Below are 20,298 nucleotides of genomic sequence, written 5' to 3' on the forward strand. Positions count from 1 at the left end.
AGGCCTCAGCTACAACACACGTTCACACACTGCTTCGAAAAATGTACAACTGACACAATCTTCACTGCAATAGGACCAGTTGAGGTGTGGTAAACGGGGTTTTTGTGCATCAACACAATTATGTTGTGGAAACAGCTGGCCTTGCAGTTGCCCGAATCATCGCACCTACTTCCATAGTCTTCAGCTAAACTTCAACTACTGCTTTAGTATGCGCTTTGCAGGGTCCTGGTTAGAGGTTGAAGCATTTGAAGGTAGGACCTGAAAAATGGAGATCCTCTGTGACCCACTTCTTCCCAAAATGATAAAGCCACTTCTGCTCCAACTCTGGTATGAGTTCTGCCTACCTCTGTTGTTGGGGTTAATACGTTATGAGAAACAGGGAAGTGAAAGCCAGTCCAAGATACTTCTGAAATAATATAGATCTCAATATTTTAGAGAAGAAGCCCTCAGAAGCTTACGATCTGGGACCTACCCGCTCAGAGCTCCAGGATCAGACCCGCCGGATCGCAGGGCCGCACAGCCAGCGCTATGGACAGACTTCTACTAGGTAAGGACCTCCTGCAGGACAAGCAGACATGAGTCCCACCGAACAGCCCGTCAAGTGGTGAATTCTCATCAGGGCACTGTGATCTGCAAATAGAAGAATGTTCTCTAAAAAGACAACCACAGAATAGTTAAAATAAGTTTAACTTTCATTATTATTATTAATAATAATAATAATAATAATAATAATAATAATACATTTTTTTGTTATGCAATTCCTGTATGCTCAAATGTGCTTTTAAATTCTTATTTGCCTTATTTGGTGGAATATATATGTATTTTTTATATATAATTTGTATTTAATATTTAAGCATATATATATATTTAATGCTGGCTCTGTATTACTCTTGCCTTTAGAAATGAGCACATTGATACCAAATACAAATAAAATAATCTGTAGCTTTCAAACTGTGAGTATCCAAGGACAGATGTATTCATATGTAGGGTGTTCTATCTAATTCAACCTTAAACTGTGCAGATGTATAGCATATTATATTCTATGTTACCAGAACACTTTTTTGGGGGGTGGGGGTGGGGGAGTTTCAAATATTTTTTATTATCATATTAAAACAACCATTCTGGGGAGAACAAAATCTGCCAATAAAAAAATGCAATAATAATAATAATAATAATAATAATAATAATAATAATAATTATTATTATTATTATTATTATTATTATAATAAATAATCATTATAATAATTAAAAACTATTTTCTTACTGACATTGTACTTGGCCTCCATCGTCCATTATTGTGTTTCAATGACATTTCGACCTGCTGTATGAGAGGTGAGATATGATATCTAGGTTGATGACCCATCACTAAGGTTGTGAATGAAGTGTAAAAACGGACTTCACACCCATAGCAGCCGCAGCCGCAGCAGTGAATTATTATATTCTATATTCTGTGAATGTCTTTATTGATTTTAAGACCTCAGGCTGTCTGTGATATATATCACAAAAGCATTATGAGACAGATTGAGAGATTTACATCACAGCTTCTGCTTGTATCAAACAATCTGATGAAGAAACGGCGCACTTCAAAGCCCGCTGAAGAGTGAGAGCTAAGAAAAAAGCAATCAATGTAAAAGGTTGACCATAGGCTTGACCAGTGGGCAGTAATCAAATCCGTATTGAAATTCTTCGTCTTTGTAACACCACCACCATTATGATGATGATGATGATGATGATGATGATGAATACTCGATGTGTTACACCGTGCTGTCCAGCTCTGGGCGTGATGGCCGCTAGGGGGCAGTGCGCCCTCGCCAGCCCGTCGCCCCCGCTGCTGCCGCCGCGTCCACAGTGACTCCAGAGAGGTTTCTGATATAAGGTTGCACATGAGGCATCAGAGCAGGGGGGGAAGGAGGAAAAGAAAAGGAAAACTGACATCTAGGAACGAAAAGGAGAAGCGGACAGAGTGCTAGGAGCGGTAAAATCTGGACTTAGAAGCCCAAGGAAGAGCACCTTCAACCGGCAGGGACAGACATGACTCCCAGGTGGGTGACGGCGGGGCGGTGGGACTGACAGCTGGGGAAGCCGCTCAAACTCGGGCCGGTAGAAACTCGCATACTGGATCTGGGAAGCCTTTTCCGCTGAACTGATCAGTCGCATGTCTCTGGTGCACTTAAAAAAACTGCGAAATTAAACTGCAGAGAGAGAGAGAGAGAGAGAGAGAGAGAGAGAGAGAGGGAGCAAATACTTCTATGCTTTCCAACGTGGTAATTCTGTTACTCTATTAAACTGTAAACAGATACAACTGGATTTCGTCCTTTCCAAGAATTTAAGTGCTAAAACATCGCCAGGGACTTGAATGACAGAGGTGGTCCGATGTGAAAGACGGCTTAAAATCTACTTTTCGTTTCATTAATTTTGTTCTTATCTCGAACAGAGATTGCCCAGGGAAATCATAAGGGGATCCCGCGGCTGTGCGTCCGACACGGAGGCATTAGCACTGAGATGAGGGACGGCAATGGTAGTGAGCTCTCACAGGTCGAAAGCACGCTGCTCCCAGTCAGATCTGTACCCATGACCTTTCTGACAGATGCTTGTTTGGACGGGCTTTAGTCAGGCTGCTCGGATCCAATCACACATTTTTGCTTTCGCTCTTCATATCGATAAAGAAAAAAAAAGCAAGCTGTGATCTATAAATAGAAATACCTAGATATATCCTTTGTTTATGTATATCTATATATCACTCTCTCTCTATATATATATATCGTTGTCTATATATAGATTGTTTACAATAGTTTATGCATACTATTATTTAAAGTTCGTGTTGTAATCTTGTGTTTTGCTACACGGTAATGATCTCTGACAGCACCCTTCTGCAGAACTGGTTTCACTTTCCGCAGAAAGCCCTGTTGACGCATTAGACTGGGAAAGCGCCGTTATGTTGATTCAGACACACATTGCACTGATGCTGCTGCTGTGTTTCTCAGAGAGAGTCGTGGCGGGTAGAAACAGGATGCGCCATCACTGTACTCTCTCTGAAAGCGTTAACACACTCAAATTCAAGTATCAATTCGCAGGGATGGAGAGGGAAGTGAGCCGTGCTTATCAACGGCATCGGCCTTTATTTCACCCCGAGAGCTTGAACTGGGCCCGTTGAGAAACACAGAGCTCTGACCACCTCACTCTGGAGGAAAAGATAGTTGTTGACGCAGATAATACTGACTGTCAGTGTATTAATACTGTACTGTCTGTCACCAGTGTAGTCAGACCGGAGATCTATAACAGGCTTCACACACGGTCCTGTCAAAGTCAAATAAGTGTGTTATTGGGAAAGCACACAGTAAAAAACAAAAACAACTTTAAGAGCAGATGCCCTGGAAGATGCTAACACACCTTCACAACTTATTACCCAGAAAAACAAAAAGGAGCGACTAAACACGCAATCCCTCCTGTTAGCTGGGGACACGCACAGAAACGCACATCACCAACCCGATGGACTGCAGACAAAGAGACATTAGATATTGAAATTGATCTAACTTTTAAATAACTCCTAATAATAACAATGCAGTACTACTATATACAAATGTATATTGCTGCAGAATGAAAGTATTGGAAAGTACCCACAGTAATAATCAAAACCAATTATTCAATTAATTAAAGGGGAGGTCTTCAGAGCGGAAAGCTTATGGAAAACGACAATGTTGCTGTTTTGTGCGCTTTCTCCGGGGCTCAACTGAGTTCTGCAGCGTCCCCCCCAACCCAATTCAAATGAAAGACACCCGCCAGGAGGAGTGTCGCAGACGGGTGCGCTATACAATAAGGGCCTGTCCCTTTAAGAGTGAGCTGCGATGTGTGCGAAGTTCAAGTCGGGGTCAGCCGAAGTGCCTGCCCTCGGGTTTACCTTTGCGTTTTATTGCAGACTGACATCACACGGGGCGCTGCAACGCTCAGTGCGCATAGAGCCGCCTTTATCTCCGGCGCTAGTGCTGCGATACCAAAATAGCCGAGGAAATTACTAAAATAAAAAATCGGAGGAAACTGATGCTGGACTCAGCACGTATTTTTATAGGAGGGGGTGAGAAATACAGAGAGAGAGAGAGAGAGAGAGAGAGAGAGAGAGAGAGAGAGGGGAGGGAGGGAGAGAGAGTCAAAGAAATCCATAGCAATTAATAATAAAAGGAGTTGGCAAAGGAGCACGGAAAACTGGCATGGTTTTAGGAGGCTGGCAGTTCAAAGTTGAGACGTCAGAAATGACTCCAATAGCCTGTTGAGATGATCATTAAGCGAGACTTAGATCGGATGGCAGAAGATCTGGGGCATCCAGGTAACGTGAATATATATTTCAGCTTTTATAGATCGGGGACATGATTGGGACTTAATTGAGATGCGAAGGGGGACGCATTGCCATTCTTTTCGGTTTTGTTTTCGTGTCTTTCTGTGTATGTCTATTTCAACGATTTTATTGGTAGTGTCATTAATCCATCTCTGCTACAACGGCTGTATGGATTTCTCTCTTTTCAATTCGATTTCGTAGATATTACATTTTATAGATCAGGGATTCGTGTTTTTTTATTTATTTTGTTTTGCACCCAAATCCGTTGCATATTAGCACATATCATGCAAAACTGATTACTGGAGTATTCTGTTGAAGTTTTAATAAGGTAAGTGGCAGATTTATATTGGATTTGATGCTCTACATGTATTGTCAGGGGGCTGTAATTAGGTTGACGAAGTTTACTCCCCACGTCCTTCCACGCAATGCCATTTTTGTGTGTTTATGCCATGCACACACACAGTTACTGAAGCAAGGGCCATCCGCTGTAAATAAGCAGTGTATTTAATTTCACAGGCATTTAATTCGACTTTAACACTGCCGCCTGATCCCATTTCTCTTTAAACATGTCATTCTTCAGCAGCAATTGAAGATATCGGTTATATTTGTATTGTTTAATGTCAAATAATCACAATCGTTAAGAGTGGATACTGCTTTATGGCTTTCTATTCTAATGTCCATTTTACATGCTTTAGGGGGGCGATTTCGATAGGAATAAGTGCACATAAAAACCATTCAGATGATTAAACTAAGGCAGAAGCCAGTGTGGGGACACTTTTTGGTGGGCGCGCCTGTGCGCAGTTTTAACGAAACGCAATCGTCGCATCTGATGGAGAAGGCCGAGGCATTGGCAACATGAAAAAGTCCATGTTTCAGCAGAGCGAAGGCTATTTCATTGCAGAATTATTGTGTTTTATCATCATTATTATTGCTTATAAGCTGTAATAAAACTGTCACTGTTCCCTATTCTATTCTACTATTTGATTTTGATCAAAAACTAGAAAGTCTCCACGTAAGACCCTGTCATTCTCTCGGAAGGCATGAAGTGGAGAAGAGAAGGGGTGAAACTATTAGGGCAAAAGCTCCCAAGACTCATTAAAAGCTGAATTCATTTAAATGACTTAGCAAATATGTTTCTTCTTTCGATGTATTCTCCTGGGAGAAGAACACTGCTCAAAATAACTGTGTTTTACATTAAATGCGCATTGTACACAGCTTAGGTTTGTATCTGTGTACAATCTGTGACTAAAATAATACAGAACTTTAACTGTGCATCTGTAACTTCGCATTGATTCTGCTTACATTGCAAACAGTAAAGATATTAACTTGGGTAATATCGTAACCAGCAACACCTTCCAATTATGTGACTGAAATTAACACGTCGGTCTTCACGATATCAATTTCGACCAGCACCATCGGGCTACACTTTGCCAAGACGTGGCACAACGTGTGGCAGACTGTAGCTAATTGTGCTCAACTTGTGTAATATAGTCACTGAACTTGTTATTGTGTAGCATAGCTTAAAAGTATGATTTATGTTTTGTTTAACTCTATCTGTGGATGCAAATTAATATGTAGCAACTGTTTACTTCTCTGAAGATTTTCCCTTCGAAAAAGTAATGCATTTTAACATATCATTCTACCCTTTCTTCTGAGCATTGCTTAAAAAAGTGTGCTTAGGTTCGAGTCCGCGGTGTAATGTCCACGGTGCTTTTGTGTACATTCCTGCAGCCCGATTTATGAATGAAAACCCAGGGGTCTGCAGATAGGAGCTGGTCCCCGTCTGCAGCCGGTGCGGCGCGCAAGGGAACAGCCGCTTAAACCCGCTCCCTGTGTCAGTGCGCTGTGAGGGGGTGTCTATGTGGAAGAGCTTTAACTGTTAAATGGCAGGAATAAATCTGCGTGGATAATACGAGTATTGCCAAAAAAAAAAAAGTGTTACAACAATACGCACAAAAAAAAAACTGCATTCCCCGAAATAAATCATAAAAAGTTCAATTTAAAAAGGTGAGAAAAGGCGTAGGCGTAATCCTCATTTAATCCCCAGCCACGTCTAAAACAAATATTTGAATCTTCAAGAAATGCGACTCCTCGCATTTTAATAGGCAGGCTACCACTCTCCCCCCTTTTTTGTGAGAAGCTCGGGTGGTTTTCATTAAATAGGGTTTCATGCTCAACTGCGTTTTTATATCCCATTCACAAAGATATGCGCCTATGTATGGCTACTTACAGGGCAGTGTGAACATTTTCTGCCCCCTAATTTTACTGATACCGTGTGAACAAAAGGAAACAAAAATACAATTTATAAAAGAAAGGCGAAGGCATTCATTAACTAATGTTTTATTACACTCTTTAGCAAAAGGAAAAATACATAAATACATACAAAAAAATCCCTACTGTTTCAAAATCTCTAAATCGAGATTCACTTATTACTCAACGTTTAAAGACGTAAGGGCGACCAATAGCGCACTTGCGAGCATTGACAGATTCAGTGTCCTGTCGCCTGTGCACCCCCCCAATTTCAAGATAAAATCGAAGTTTGTTTTGAACAAAGGTGTGAGCTTTACTAAATGATGAATTCAGTATTATTTTACAAGTGACAATGTTTTTTTTTTTTTTTTTTAATATGATAAAGGCAAATATTTATTTTACAATTCTGTACGTGACAAAGAGCTGTTTATAAACAGGGATAATAAGGTATTATGGTTTCCCAGTAAGTGGATGGCATTTTCAGACACTTCCAAAACATCATCTAATTGAACGTTCAAATCTGTTCAACGAATATGTTAACACGAAATACGAAGTGAAACATATTTTGAATATCAAACGGCTCACTTACTTCTAATGTGTTTCATATTTTTAACATGGATAGATATTGCAATGAACTGAAAAGCAGCTTCTTACCATACAGTGTGACCCAGTACAGAAAGAGCCCAAAGTCCGATTCGCTTGTTAAGAGCCACCAAGCCACGTCTGGCCCCTAAATCACCCAAAACACCGCACAGACTTACACAGAAACGGGAAATAATAAATGCAAACAAATAAACAACAATACTTTCAATGTGGAATTATAAATAAGTGTTGGTCAGACACCATAACCCGTATTGGACGTTTTTTATATTGTATTTTATTTGATTTTGTACCACAGTGTGTAGCAATCAATACTAGGATGTGTTTTCAGTTAACTGACATTATTTCTCGTCGACCCCTTGGCCCTCCTTCGCTGTAGCGCCTGCATAATCGTTTTTTTTTTGAGTGAGGTAACGAGGGCTGCAACATGTTTCATTACATACATTTTTAGTTTCCAACACGTCTTTATTAAATAAAACTCCGAATTAATAAACGAACGTCCCGTCATCTGTAGGCCTACGAGGCTGAACGTGCATTTTCCCTTAGAAAAGTTGCCCTTAAAAGCTCCCATAATTATTTTATTAGGCCTTCCAAATTCCCATACACTTATCTTGAACGCATTTAATCACACCTACCATTTTATAGGTTAGGCCCTAATACACATTTAAAATGAAATGCCAAAAGTCTGAAATATGTCAACACAATCCACACTCAGGCTATGGCACTGTGCATGAGGGACATTTGAGCACAAATATAATTTATACTTGTTAAACTATGTAAAGTCTCCAAGACGTCCCACACACATATTTAAGACTGGCCACTCATAAAACAGCAGGAAAGCATCCGCCCAACATGCAATGCGCGCACTGACCTGTCTCACTCTTCACATGCTTGATGGCTACAGGTTGACGACTTTCCTGCACAAACCCTTGAGTGACGACAGTCTAATCACAGACCGATACTCAAAGTGCTCCAGTCTCCAGAGGAGCAGCACTAAAACCGTGTGAAGCTTCACACAATACCACATAACAGTATGTCCTACAGATGCCTCGCCGAAACGTTTTCTGTGAGGCACCCAACTCACGTTGTGCAGTACCACAATAATCGCGCATATAAAGGCGTGTAATATGTGCATGTGAATACTGTCTGAAGTCCTGCGACGGCGCGCTTTAGAGGATATGGCTGTTTACGGGTGGTTTAAACATTGCTTTTAAACATGATTTACTGCACTTACATTTCCTCCTCATTTACCTTTGCCCAGCCCCCGATGCACCGACAGAAACCAATTCTCTAGGGTACTGCAACACGACTTTGTGTTTTGTTTGTTTGCACAGTGTTGAAATCATTTTACCAGCACGGAAAATGTCATAGAAAAACAGCAGGCACATCCATTATTGTGGATTTGCTAATAAAAGAAACATTAAAGTGCGACAGGTGCGGCGACGCAGGGATGTGAGCAGGCGACGCCGTCCATAGGACAGTTATTGTAAACTTATTTTTATGTTTTGGTTTTGTAAATCCTGATATTTTATTTTTTCCATTAATCTATAATATGAACTGTATAAAAATGCAGTGCATGTGAAATACAACATTCTGCGTTTGTTCAGGGACAGCACAACTTCGTGTTAAAATGCATCAAAGTACAACACATGTGTTTTTCCTACACAGAATTGCGTTAAAAAGACACTATCGTTTTGTACTTTGGTAAATGTTAACACAAAGTTGTGTTGTCCTTGAACAAACACAGAATGTGTTACATTTAACACATTGGTTTTAAGAGTGTAAACTACAGATGTGTAATTATACATACACATGTTTTGCGATTAAAACGCTTTAGTATATAGAATATAATTAAAATGATATCAAAATATATAATATAAAATAAAAAATACATAGTCAAGGTATATGTGTGTATACAGTAAAACACAAACATTATGAATAATACATTTCGAATAATAATAATAATAATAATAATAATAATAATAATAATAGTTTTTACTATAGGCCCAATTATTATTATTATTATTATTAAGAAGAAGAAGAATACACGTTGACTGCGGGGTGGTCGGGTTTCACCGCTTCAGCTCAGGTGTTCACGCAAAACTGTAAAGGTAGCAGATACATACAAGAGCCAAAAATGATGTCATTCGAAATCCGTGCACTTTCCTCGCATCTGAGCTGTCAGGTGCCCGCCGGCTTTGACAAACCCACTGAGCCAGCCCCTCCCAGCACCGCCGCACCGCCGCACCGCCGCACCGCCGCACCGCACAGGACGCTCTGCGCGCTCGGCACTGCGGCTCGGGCTGTCCCGGCGGCCGGTGGCGGGACAGCGGGGAGCGGGTGGCGAGGCGTGGGGCTGCGCACAGGGGCAAGAGCAGCCAGAGCAGCTTCCTCAGGCTGTCAAACTCACTGCCAAGGTAAACCTCTCAGACACGGAGTTTGATTGCTGTTCATTTTCTTTAAATATATATTTTCGTTGTTCATAAGTTTGATTTTATTTTTTACGAAATGGCACTGAGTTGTGACTGCAATATATTATATATATATACATATTTAGATTTGTATAGATACATATATATGTGCTAATACGGTTGTATTTAATTCTTTAAGTAAATTGCGTTGCGTCCCCCCACAGAAGTGCGTCTTTAAAGTAATTTGAAGAATGAAAACGAAGGAGGAAAATCTTAACGCGCTGAAAGCTAGCAATTTGCTGTGATTGCGTGTCACTTTCCGTCTTTGATCTAACACCTAATAACGGGAAAGAAAAAGCACTTCATTAATTAACATGCTGCTGGTGCATTGATACAGAATTTACTTGAAGCTTAATTTGCAACTGAATATATGCTAATTAAAATAATAATAACAACACAATTAAAGCATGCGTTATTTGCCTGCTATTTATCCGGGGGTTAAGCAGAAGTGCGGCGCCTGTGTGAGATCCAGGTGTCCGCTCGGGGCTCCCGGAGACGGTCGCTCCTGCGTGGCGGCGACACACTGCTCACAAGTACTAACGTTTCTGTACATGTGCGCACATGCGGGAAGCCATCAAAAAACCCTCAGAGTAATTATATCATGGCATGTTTAATAATGCTTCTTGCTTCCTGGGTGGCTTAGTTACGCTTATGAACACTAAAGAGAGCCTGTTTAATTTAGTTCACATTATTATGATGATATTTCTTTGCCAGTTAATTTATTTAGTAGGCAGTATGTCACAGTAACTTATTTTCTTGGTTAGTTGCGCTTAAAGAAGAGCCAGGGTGTAGATTGCACTTTTTTTTGTTGTTTGCTAATATATTTAAGATGCTTTGCTATTGATATTACAGCAGCCTTCAAACACAGTGGACAGCAGCTCTGTGTCCCAGCCTGTGCCGAGTCTCTCTCCTTGACTGCAGGGGACAAGGGGACAGTGCAGGAACTGTATAGTAAATAGGCAGGTTAAATTATACAGATTTTAAAGTTTACATATTTGTGGCTCGGGATAAATAACCTTGCTACCAAACACTGAAGACAGGGCCCTAGTTTTAGATACACATTTTAACTCGCTTCAGTGTTTTTAAATATTTACCAGTTAAAAAAAATAAATCCCATACTTACCTTAAAATACTATCTGATGAACCACAAAACAAAACTAAGATGTGGATTTTCTTATTATCAACATAGCTGTGAAGAAAAAAAAACAGGCCAATTGCAAATATTAAAAACAAGATAAGCAGTTACACTGGATGTGAAAGTGGAAGCCCTTTAAACAGATGTGGGTTTTTTAGAACCGGCGTACGTCCGCTGACTTGTCTGTGAGATTCTAACAGCTAAGGGTCAAATCTGGAACACGTCTCCAGAGATAAAGCTCAGGTGGTCTGAGCTCGTTCTCCTGTAGATGAACGTTCACATGCAGCAACAAGAACAGCCATAAATAAACACGCCATAATCTGGAGCAATCTGCCGGACTGGGCCCGTGCCCTCCCGGCTTTGTTTGGCTGGTGTGTGTGGGTGTATTGGGGGGTCAGTGAGCGCAGTATGGAACTTCCACAGACGAGAAGAGAAACTTTAGTCTGGCCGGCTTTCCTGCTTCTGTCTGACTCTATTCTCCATCTCCTTCACCTTGCAGAGAGATGGTGAATTCTTAGGCCACAGACGAAGTTGGCAAAGAAAAACAAACAAGCAAAATTACAAAACGGACCTTTGAACAAGGGCCAAAAGTTAAAACGGGCGGCCGAATTGAGCACAGCTCGACTTTCTGGTCCGACTGCAAGACGGGGCAGTGAGGCCTCGGGGCTGTGAGAGATTTGCCCAGGGCGAATGGCCCTGCAGGCGGCCGGGCTGCACAACGGAGGCAGACTGTAAAATGGCTGCTGTCTGCGGCGGCCTAATTGCAGTCACTAGACTTTGGCTAAAATAAATCAGCGATACACAAGCACCCATTGAAAGCAAGCAGGGGTCCCGAGACTCTGCCGGTCCCTGGAATTCTGAAAAATATTCTGTTTATTTTAGTTCCTAGACAATCCAATCTCCACGGGCCTTGCCGACAGCACTTGGCTGTTTGTACTGAAGAACGGAGAGGTCGAAATCTGCGATCCTCTTTTATTTTTTAAATATTTTATAGTTTATGCTACCATGAACACAAAACCGAACTTCGCCAACCTGTATAGGCAATCTCTTTCTGTGTCTCAGTAGTTTGATTTCAAAATCTCTGGTCCAATAAGTCTGTGCCTCTTTCAATAGGAACAATTCCTTACATTCACCTCCATCCCTCCATCTGGGATTTTTTATATTACACTTGTGGGCTATAAACTGTTTTCAACTTCTACACTCAGGGGTGCTTCAGCAAATAAGGTGCAGAGAAAATATTCCTTTGTTATTTGCATTGTTATTTATTGCATTGTCTGTTTAAGATTCCATTGCTCCATCTATTTATGGATTTTTCTGAGAGGGGGGTGTGTGTAAAAAAAAAAAAGTCCTTAATGACAAAAACATGAGACGGATTTCGTGCAATAATTCAACTTTATAGAGTTTTCTGATAATAAGGAAATTGGCCAAACTTTCCTTATCTTGACACGCAGCTTTATCTTGATTTGTATACTGAGACGCTCAATAATGTTCTGAAGCTTGCCGGTCGCAGAGTGTTTGTTTGGCTGTTGAGTGACGGCTGCATGCTTGTGTTCCCGCAGGTGGAGGTCTGAAGACGATGCTGGATGTCATGGAGGTCCCGAGTCACGCTAGGCATCTGCTCCTGCAGCTCAACTCGCAGCGGACTAAAGGCTTCCTGTGTGATGTCATCATCGTAGTGCAGAATGCCCTGTTCCGGGCACACAAGAACATCCTTGCGGCCAGCAGCCTTTACCTGAAGTCTCTGGTCGTCCACGACAACCTCATTAACCTGGACCACGAGATGGTGAGCCCAGGCATATTCCGCATCATCCTGGACTACATCTACACCGGCCGGCTGAGCGAGGGCGACCCGGCCTCTGAGCAGAACCTGGGCGCCGTGCTGGCAGCTGCTAGCTACCTGCAGCTGCTGGACCTGGTGGCTCTGTGCAAGAAGAAGCTGAAGCGCAATGGGAAGTACAGCCACATCCGGACCACCAGCTACTCGCCCTACACCAAGATTGGCCAGCCAGGCGTCAGTGGGCGCTTCCGGGTCTCCACCCCTGTCATCCAGTCCTGTTTCGGCGGGGGGGTTGTCAGCCACCCGCCCCGACCCCCCTTGGAGATCTCGCCCATGGACCCCGTGCTGCCCCATCCTATGGACACTCGCACTGGGGAGCTGTACCCCCCCCCCTCTCAGGGCAGTCATATCTACCCCTCCCTGCAGCCGCCCTCAGCCCTCTCTGGCCACCGCCCCTCGGAGCGGGACTGCTCGCCTCTCTATGGACTGGACCTGTCCAAAAAGAGCCCCAGCTCTCAGTCACAGGCCCCATCGCACCACCCCCACCCCCACTCCCACCTGCACCCAGACGGGGCCCTGCACGAGAGCCGGGGGGACGCTGCGCAACTTGGTGGGGGGCGTGAGAGCCCCGCTCTGTCGGGCACTAACGGTGGCTCGTACCCAGGCAGGGAATCCAACTTTGAAGAGTCCCACGTGCCCCTTCCTCAGCTGGCACACAGCCACCCCCACTTAAACCAGCACTTAAACCCACATCCCCCACTACACCCATCCGCCAACCTCCAGGACACTTTCCCTTGCCCCCCGAGCCCAGGCTCTGACCCCCAAGGGGAGATGGCAGAGAGGACGCAGGAGCCCAGTGGGGGGGGCACAGTCTACCACTGGATGAAGAAAGAGCATCTGCCCTATCCAGGAGAGGATGACGAGGAGGAGGGTGACGAGGAGGAAGGTGGGGGAGGGGGGGGCAGGGAACGGGGGAAAGAGCCTCACAATGGTAAACTCGGAGAGGACAAGCTGTTGCCCCCCCAGGGCGGTGGGGGGTACCCCATGAGCTGCGATGGTGAGGACGACAAAAGCGGGACGAGTGAGGAGACGGGCAGCAGTGAGGGCTGCTCTCCCATCGGCGCCCGCAGGAGGTTCAGCCTGGGGTACGATCCCGAGAGCTTCGGGGACAACCTGTACGTGTGCGTCCCCTGTGACAAGGGCTTCCCCAGCTCGGAGCAGCTCAATGCCCACGTGGAGGCCCACACGGAGGAGGAGGTGTGGTCACTAACCAATAACAGCAACAACACCCACAACAACATCAGCGGTGATGGCGGTGGCAATAACGTCATCAGCAGCCTCTCCAGTATGGACAGCAAGACCAGCCAGAGCCTGGTGGGGGTTGGCGAGATCATCCGACCCTACCGCTGCGCCTCCTGCGAGAAGTCCTACAAGGACCCGGCCACGCTGCGGCAGCATGAGAAGACGCACTGGCTGACCCGGCCGTACCCCTGCAGCATCTGTGGCAAGAAGTTCACGCAGCGCGGCACCATGACCCGCCACATGCGCAGCCACCTGGGGCTCAAGCCGTTCGCCTGCGACGCCTGTGGCATGCGCTTCACGCGGCAGTACCGGCTCACGGAGCACATGCGCATCCACTCGGGGGAGAAGCCCTACGAGTGCCAGGTGTGTGGCGGCAAGTTCGCCCAGCAGCGGAACCTCATCAGCCACATGAAGATGCACAGCGCCGGGACGCCCGCAGGGGTCACGCCTGACGGCAAGCTCAAGATCGACTTCACCGCTGAGGGGATCTACCCACTCAGCAAGTACGCGGCCGAGCACCTGGGGCTGAAGCAGGAGAAAGCCTCAGAGCTCCTGGCCCAGGCCTCGCAGCACCTGCTGGCCGATGCCAAGGCCATGGAAAGCCTGTATCCACTGTCCAAGCTGGCCGCTGAGCACCTGGGCCTGATGCACGACAAGATGGAGGTGCTGAGCCAGTCGCCTGCCCAGCACCAGTCTGCAGAGCCCCGCTCCATCGAGCGCTACTCCCCCAGCTAGAGCCCCTCTCCCAGAGACAAGCCTTCCCAAAGCACAGGTGACGGATTGTTACAAAGAGAGGACTCCTCTCTCCTCCGCCTCGCTTCGCCACCGTCGCCAAAGCCGAATCTTTCCAAAAAGGTTCATTTCTTTCTCTTTTTATAAATCTATGCCAACTCTAGAGCCTTCGCAATTTTGCCTTTTTTTGTATTAATGTGCTTATTTATATTTTATATACTATGGCACACAAACACAACACAATACGGTGTTTTTATACAGACTGTCAGTGAGCCTCCAAGCCGCAAAATCGTGATGCATATTTTTGTTGTTTTTTGTTTGTCTATTCCAGTTCTTGTCTTTAAAAGGAAAGCCAAAGAAAACCAATTGAAAGACATCTGCAGTCGGCCTAAACCTGTGTACTCCACAGTTTGAGTGTATATACAAAGATAAAGCACGCAGCCTGTATTCAGGGCCTCTCATGATCTCACTCGCGGGTTGTAGTGGAAGAAGTCCATGTCAAAGCCAAACCTTTGGGATCTTACAAGCATTGGATGACCTTTTTAATTCTTCATTTTAATTTCATTTTTTTGGTGCTGGATTCTCTGCTCCCCAGGTGTTCAGAGCAGTTCCATAATTTATCAGTGTCCCCCCCCCCACACACACAGCATCAGTTACTGAGGACTCACTCTTTCCTGGAAGTGGGCTGTGGGATTCTATTAGGTAACACATTTATTTTAATTATATAAAGATATTAAGCCTGTGTCAGACATATGTCCTGTCAGCCAGGGTGCATCAGTGTATTCAGAGCAGTATTACTTTGGAAAGCTGTTTTGACTGTGCAGCCACTCACGTTAACGCCAGGGCCAAGAGAGCAGCTTTACTTCTCTGCGATTGTCAGGTCTGGGCCGACACCAGAGCAGGTGTCTGACCTCATTTCGTGACATGACAACCGCGATATAGCCAATTAGGTGAAGTGGTTGCAATCACCACTTCATAGTGTGGGCACAAAGGGGTGGATTTGGGGCCGAACCCCAAAACAGGGGCAGTCCAGCTGGTGATGTTCTTTCCTTTCTACTGCAACAGCTTACCACACACAAGCAGCATGACAGTCTAACAGGCGTTCAGGGGTTGTGTCCTCGGTGCTCCTCAGTGTCAGTCTGGAGTCTCTGGGAGCGGCTGGAGAGACGCCATTACACGAGCGCTGTGTGTTCGTCTGACTGCTGTGAGGGACGTCAGACTGACGGGCGACAGCCTGGGGACACACCCCCGGAGGACAGCCTCAGAAACCTATTGTCTACATGTGAAGAGGCAGTTCAGTGACAGTCCAGTCATGCTGAAGATTTCAAAACTTGATAAGCAAGTGATCCTCTGCAGACATATCGTGCTTATTGACAGTTGTAATGTACAATATACCCGATTATACTGCTTTGTGCAACACCTTACAAGTCGCAAGTCGTCAGCTTAACAGCATTTTGCTCGAAATGTCACTGCAATTGTAATTGAGACTCACGGAAAGTGCTGCGATTGTAGATTGATGCCACGGGCTGCCCTTTCACATCGGCACTGGTTCTGATCACCTTGGTCTCCTCTTTCCTGCCTTTTCCCTCTCCTTCCTCTGTGTCGGGGAAATTTCAGACTTCAGGTTTAGGGTAGTATGTGTAGTCTGACAAAACAGACACACACACAAACAGCAATTACAAGGCAACAGCGGCACTGTGAGAGCTATTAAAACACAGGTGGGTTGGGAGAGTCTGCACTCTGATCTGCCTTCTCTGAGCTTTCCCACCGCTGGGGAAACTCTGCCTCTCCTGGCTTTTAACTCTGCCGAGAGACTAACCGTTGCACACGCCCCTCTACGGGCCTCACACAGATGACTCACTGCCCTCTCTGAGATCACACCTCAGCCACTTCATCACCTATACTCAAATATTTATTTTTTTAATCTGCTAATGATTTAATCTTAAACCCTACACAAATTACATCTTTGTTTCGCTCCGCCCCACCGCCTCTCTCTCTGTCGGGTCACCAGAGGCTCCAGCTGTTTCCCTAATCCCTGTGAAAATCGCAGCACTCCCCAACAGTTTTCACTTTTCTCAAAGGCGAGACCAGGGTTTTTTTGCTCCACTCCCTCCCTGCCAGCCCAGTAGCAAGGGCACAAAGCCCAATCGCGCACACCAAAGATTCAAAAGCGAATTCAATGACATGCTCTGGCTTTCACGACCAATATAAACTCTTCATGTCACCAGATCCTGGACTTGAACCTGTTTTGAGTGTTGCCCCCAATGGCCACGCAATGGCTTAGGTAGGAATCCATAGCATTGCTGCAGGGCCCTGTATGGGAACCTGAGCCCCATCTCAATATGCTGCCATCACCATGGGGGTCAATCTGGGGTCACCAGATTGAATTTACTTTGTGTCCAAAGGCCATAAGGACTTTAATCTGTAATACTGTTTCTAGCATCAACAGCTGCATGTTGGTTAGGTTAAGATTGGGGGGTGGGGGCAAGAGTGCCTTATTATAATTGCCCTGGGCGGTGGTGGTGAGTGGGGAGTCCAGCACTCTCTGTAGCATCATTTTTTTTCTGCTAATTGAAACTGGTGAAACCTCAGGTCTGTATGTGGATCCAAACCATTCCCAATGAGGGGCAGTGTGTCTGGAGAGAGAGGAGACAAACTCCAGGATCAGGCTTGGGGGGTGGGAGGGATGGGTGGGATGAGTCGTCCCTTTAACCTGTGGTCAGATTGTCATTTTTTTGTTGAACATTTTTCCGGAAATAGTGATTGATGCGCTGTGAAATGACAACATTTCTACTGAGGTCTTGCTTGTGGCAGTAACTCAGTTTTAATAAGGCAAAGTCACTGTTCGAAACTGTTCCACACCAGGAAGAACTCCCCATTTCTGATCTCTCTCTTTTCTACTTTTATAAGGGTGAGCACTTGTGTCTGTAGTATGTATGGGAAGGCGCAGAATTACCCCCCAGGTTGTTTGTAGCAGCAGATGTTGCATCTGTTTGGACCTTCTCAAACGGCAACTAAGAGTGGGGGGCCTCGGTGCTCCCGATGCAAGCTCTAGAACCGCCCCCCCGCAATGAGAACGTGTCTTGGCATACCCACGCAAGACCTACACAAGGCACGCCAAGAAAACAATCCATTCCCTGTAAGACAGCTGTGAGCAGGCTGACCTGCGAACTCTCCCAGTGCTCTGCAGCCAGCCCCCGTGTGCCAGCCTCTGCTCGGAGCTCCACGCAGTGCGAGGAGGGGGTTAATGGCGTTAAGGGCTGCTGGCGGGGCTGCTGGCAAAGCTGCAGACGGGGCTAAGGGAGAGCTGGCGAGCGCTGGCAGATGGTAGTGCAGGTATGGCCTTCTGCCAGGTTTACAGGGGGGGGCCCTTGCTCAGATGGGCTCCGATTGCCATCTCTGACTGGTGCCTGCTGAACAGCACACACAATCCAGCGCCAGGCTGTAATAATAATCATCATAATAAATTACAGTGGCTGGGTACCAGAAAAGTGTTGCTTGATGACTTCCCCTCTCATCCTGCTGTGATCAGACATTTTATTTACATTCACTCTCACTCTGCTATCAGGGCAAAGAAAAAAAAATAGAAAAGACGAGAGAAAAATGGAGCAAGTTTTTCCATTGCAGTGAAAAGAAATCCTCGGGAGGGAGAGGGGAGGGAAGGAGCCGCGCTGTTGTTTGCTCTGTTTAGGCTGAGGAGGGCTGTGCGATTGTCAGGAATGAGGGTCAGAGTTAGCCAAGGCTGCTTCAGGGCCCAGAGGGGGTGGGGGGTGTCTTGGCGTACCAGCAGCCCTGGGCAGGATGTGCGCTGGGCTGCTCTTCAGAGCGCGGGAGGGAGGGAGCGCGGTGCGCAGGGGGCTGCTGCTCCCATTGTCTGACACTGGGAGTGAGGACTGACCCCCTGACTCCGCTCCATTGAGAAAAACCACACCGCTTCTCTTTTTGCATATTTGTGTACTTTTTTCTTTTTTTGGGTCCTTTCCTTTTTCTATTTTGTCTTGTTTGGAAAACATTGTGTCCGAGAGTTTAAAATTAGCCTCCTTCTGCTCATCCCGGCCGCTCTGTAGTCACCCCACGTCTCTTGAAACAGTGCCGCTATGTTTCCGGTTTTGTCTGTTTTCTTTGAGGAGTAGACCGTCTTCAGGTCACAATTTATTTTTATATTTGTGAGGCATTACTCTGATAAAACACCCCTCAAATGATCTCTGCGTTATCACTCTGTGGCCAGTTCCCCTCTGGCGGGTCAAGGCTGATCAGGCAGTGCAGAAGCCAGCTATCAAGACAGGGGTGAGGGCCTGAGCCACCCATATCAGGGCTGGAATGAGGTCCTGGGCCAAGAAAAGAGAAGAAATTGTGTTATACACAGCCCTGTAGCATTACTGTGAGCTTTGTGCACTCAGAGTATGTATGCTATGGAGCCACAGTCACATCTGTCAGAGGCAGAGAAAGCTTGGGAGAGTTGCGGGGTCACACTGGAAGGATGGGGGAGAGAGCGAGACAGACAGACAGAAGCAGGTAGCAGTTCTGAGTAAACAAAGATGGGCAGCTTTCCTATGATGCTGGCAATTAGATACTTCATCTGTGCTGTAACAATTGTACTATTTAGGTTTGTTCTGGTGTGGACACAAATACAATGTACAGAGCATCGGACCCCCACGCATTCACAGACTTTGCCTTATTAAAACTCCTCCAGCAGGCGAGACCCCATCACCTTTACATTTAAAACACGAAAGACAGTATTTTAGCATTAAATGCAAACTTCCCAGTATATATATATATATATATATATATATATATATATATATATATATATATATATATATATATATATATAAAGATAGTGTTTTTTGTTTCATACTGTTATTTTCTTTTTTATTATTTTCCTTTTGCAGGGATATTGTATTTAAAGTTGAAATAATAATAATAAGTGTTGACTAAGATCTGTGACTGGGCTGGGACTGTGTATAGATCAGTCCGCAATGTGGGCCAACCCAGCTGTGTTTCTGCACTGTGAGGTACCCGGCTCAGCTGTGTCCTCCGGGGTGGGGGCGCAGGGAGGGGGGAGAGGCAGCCATTACAGTTGAAGAGCCTTTATTACATCCAGCTGTTAAATATTTATTCAGAAAACTGCACCGTTTCCCCACTTAATAACTTTCTGACAGTTCAGACAAAGGATTTATATCCTTCACCAAACCCCAGGGCCCTAACCACTAGCCCACACGGCCTCTCTCCCCATCCCTCAGCTCCAACCACTAGCCCACACTACCTCTCTGTCTCCCCCCGGCCTGAAGTCTAACCACTAGCACACATTGCCCCCTCCCTCCCTCCAAAAATCCCAAGTTTAACCACTAGTCCAGACTGCCTCTCACCTCTCAGCTCTAACCACTAGTCCACCTCTCTCTTTCTCAGTGATCGGTCAGTGCCTGCAGTTTTACCATACAAAAAAAAGTTTGTGACCAAATAGTTTCTGCGTCTCAGCAGCGTGGAGTTGTCCTTTGAAGTATAAGGAACCGGGGTCGCTGTGCACCAGGTCACAGGCTGTCGGCGCTCATGAAACCAAAGTCGTCAGAGTTCAGCGTCCAACCAAACTCCCACACTCTGGAGGGAAAGAGAAACGGAATGATGAAACACAGGCTCGGCCTCATCCTTAGGGTGGAAATAGCAAAGGAAAAAAAGATGCCAGTAAAGAGAAAAACAACCA

The 20,298-nt window shown here is 45.4% G+C and overlaps 1 protein-coding gene across 2 annotated transcripts; it reads left to right on the plus strand.

The window, feature by feature from the left end:
- Positions 1–1,872: 1,872 nt before the first annotated feature.
- On the plus strand, positions 1,873–19,379 carry hic1 (hypermethylated in cancer 1). Of its 2 annotated transcripts, none has more exons than XM_066695635.1 (2): positions 1,873–2,042; positions 12,346–19,379. In XM_066695635.1, the coding sequence occupies exon 2, from the start codon at positions 12,363–12,365 to the stop codon at positions 14,598–14,600; it is 2,238 nt and encodes a 745-aa protein (XP_066551732.1). In that variant the 5' UTR covers positions 1,873–2,042; positions 12,346–12,362; the 3' UTR covers positions 14,601–19,379. The 2 variants fall into 2 exon arrangements, with proteins under 2 accessions (XP_066551732.1, XP_066551731.1); XM_066695634.1 differs by lacking the exon at positions 1,873–2,042 and adding an exon at positions 3,915–4,321.
- The last annotated feature ends 919 nt before the right edge of the window (positions 19,380–20,298 follow it).

The sequence above is a fragment of the Amia ocellicauda genome, chromosome 22 (assembly GCF_036373705.1).
Source record: "Amia ocellicauda isolate fAmiCal2 chromosome 22, fAmiCal2.hap1, whole genome shotgun sequence".
NCBI classification, from domain to species: domain Eukaryota; kingdom Metazoa; phylum Chordata; class Actinopteri; order Amiiformes; family Amiidae; genus Amia; species Amia ocellicauda.

What these genes read in the sequence shown, in the direction of transcription:
- hic1 (XM_066695634.1), top strand. Translation starts at nt 4,270, where the DNA reads ATGATCATTAAGCGAGACTTAGATCGGATGGCAGAAGATCTGGGGCAT. An exon ending in AGAAGATCTGGGGCATCCAG is followed by an intron (nt 4,322 to 12,345) that starts GTAACGTGAATA and finishes GTGTTCCCGCAG; the next exon opens with GTGGAGGTCTGAAGACGATG.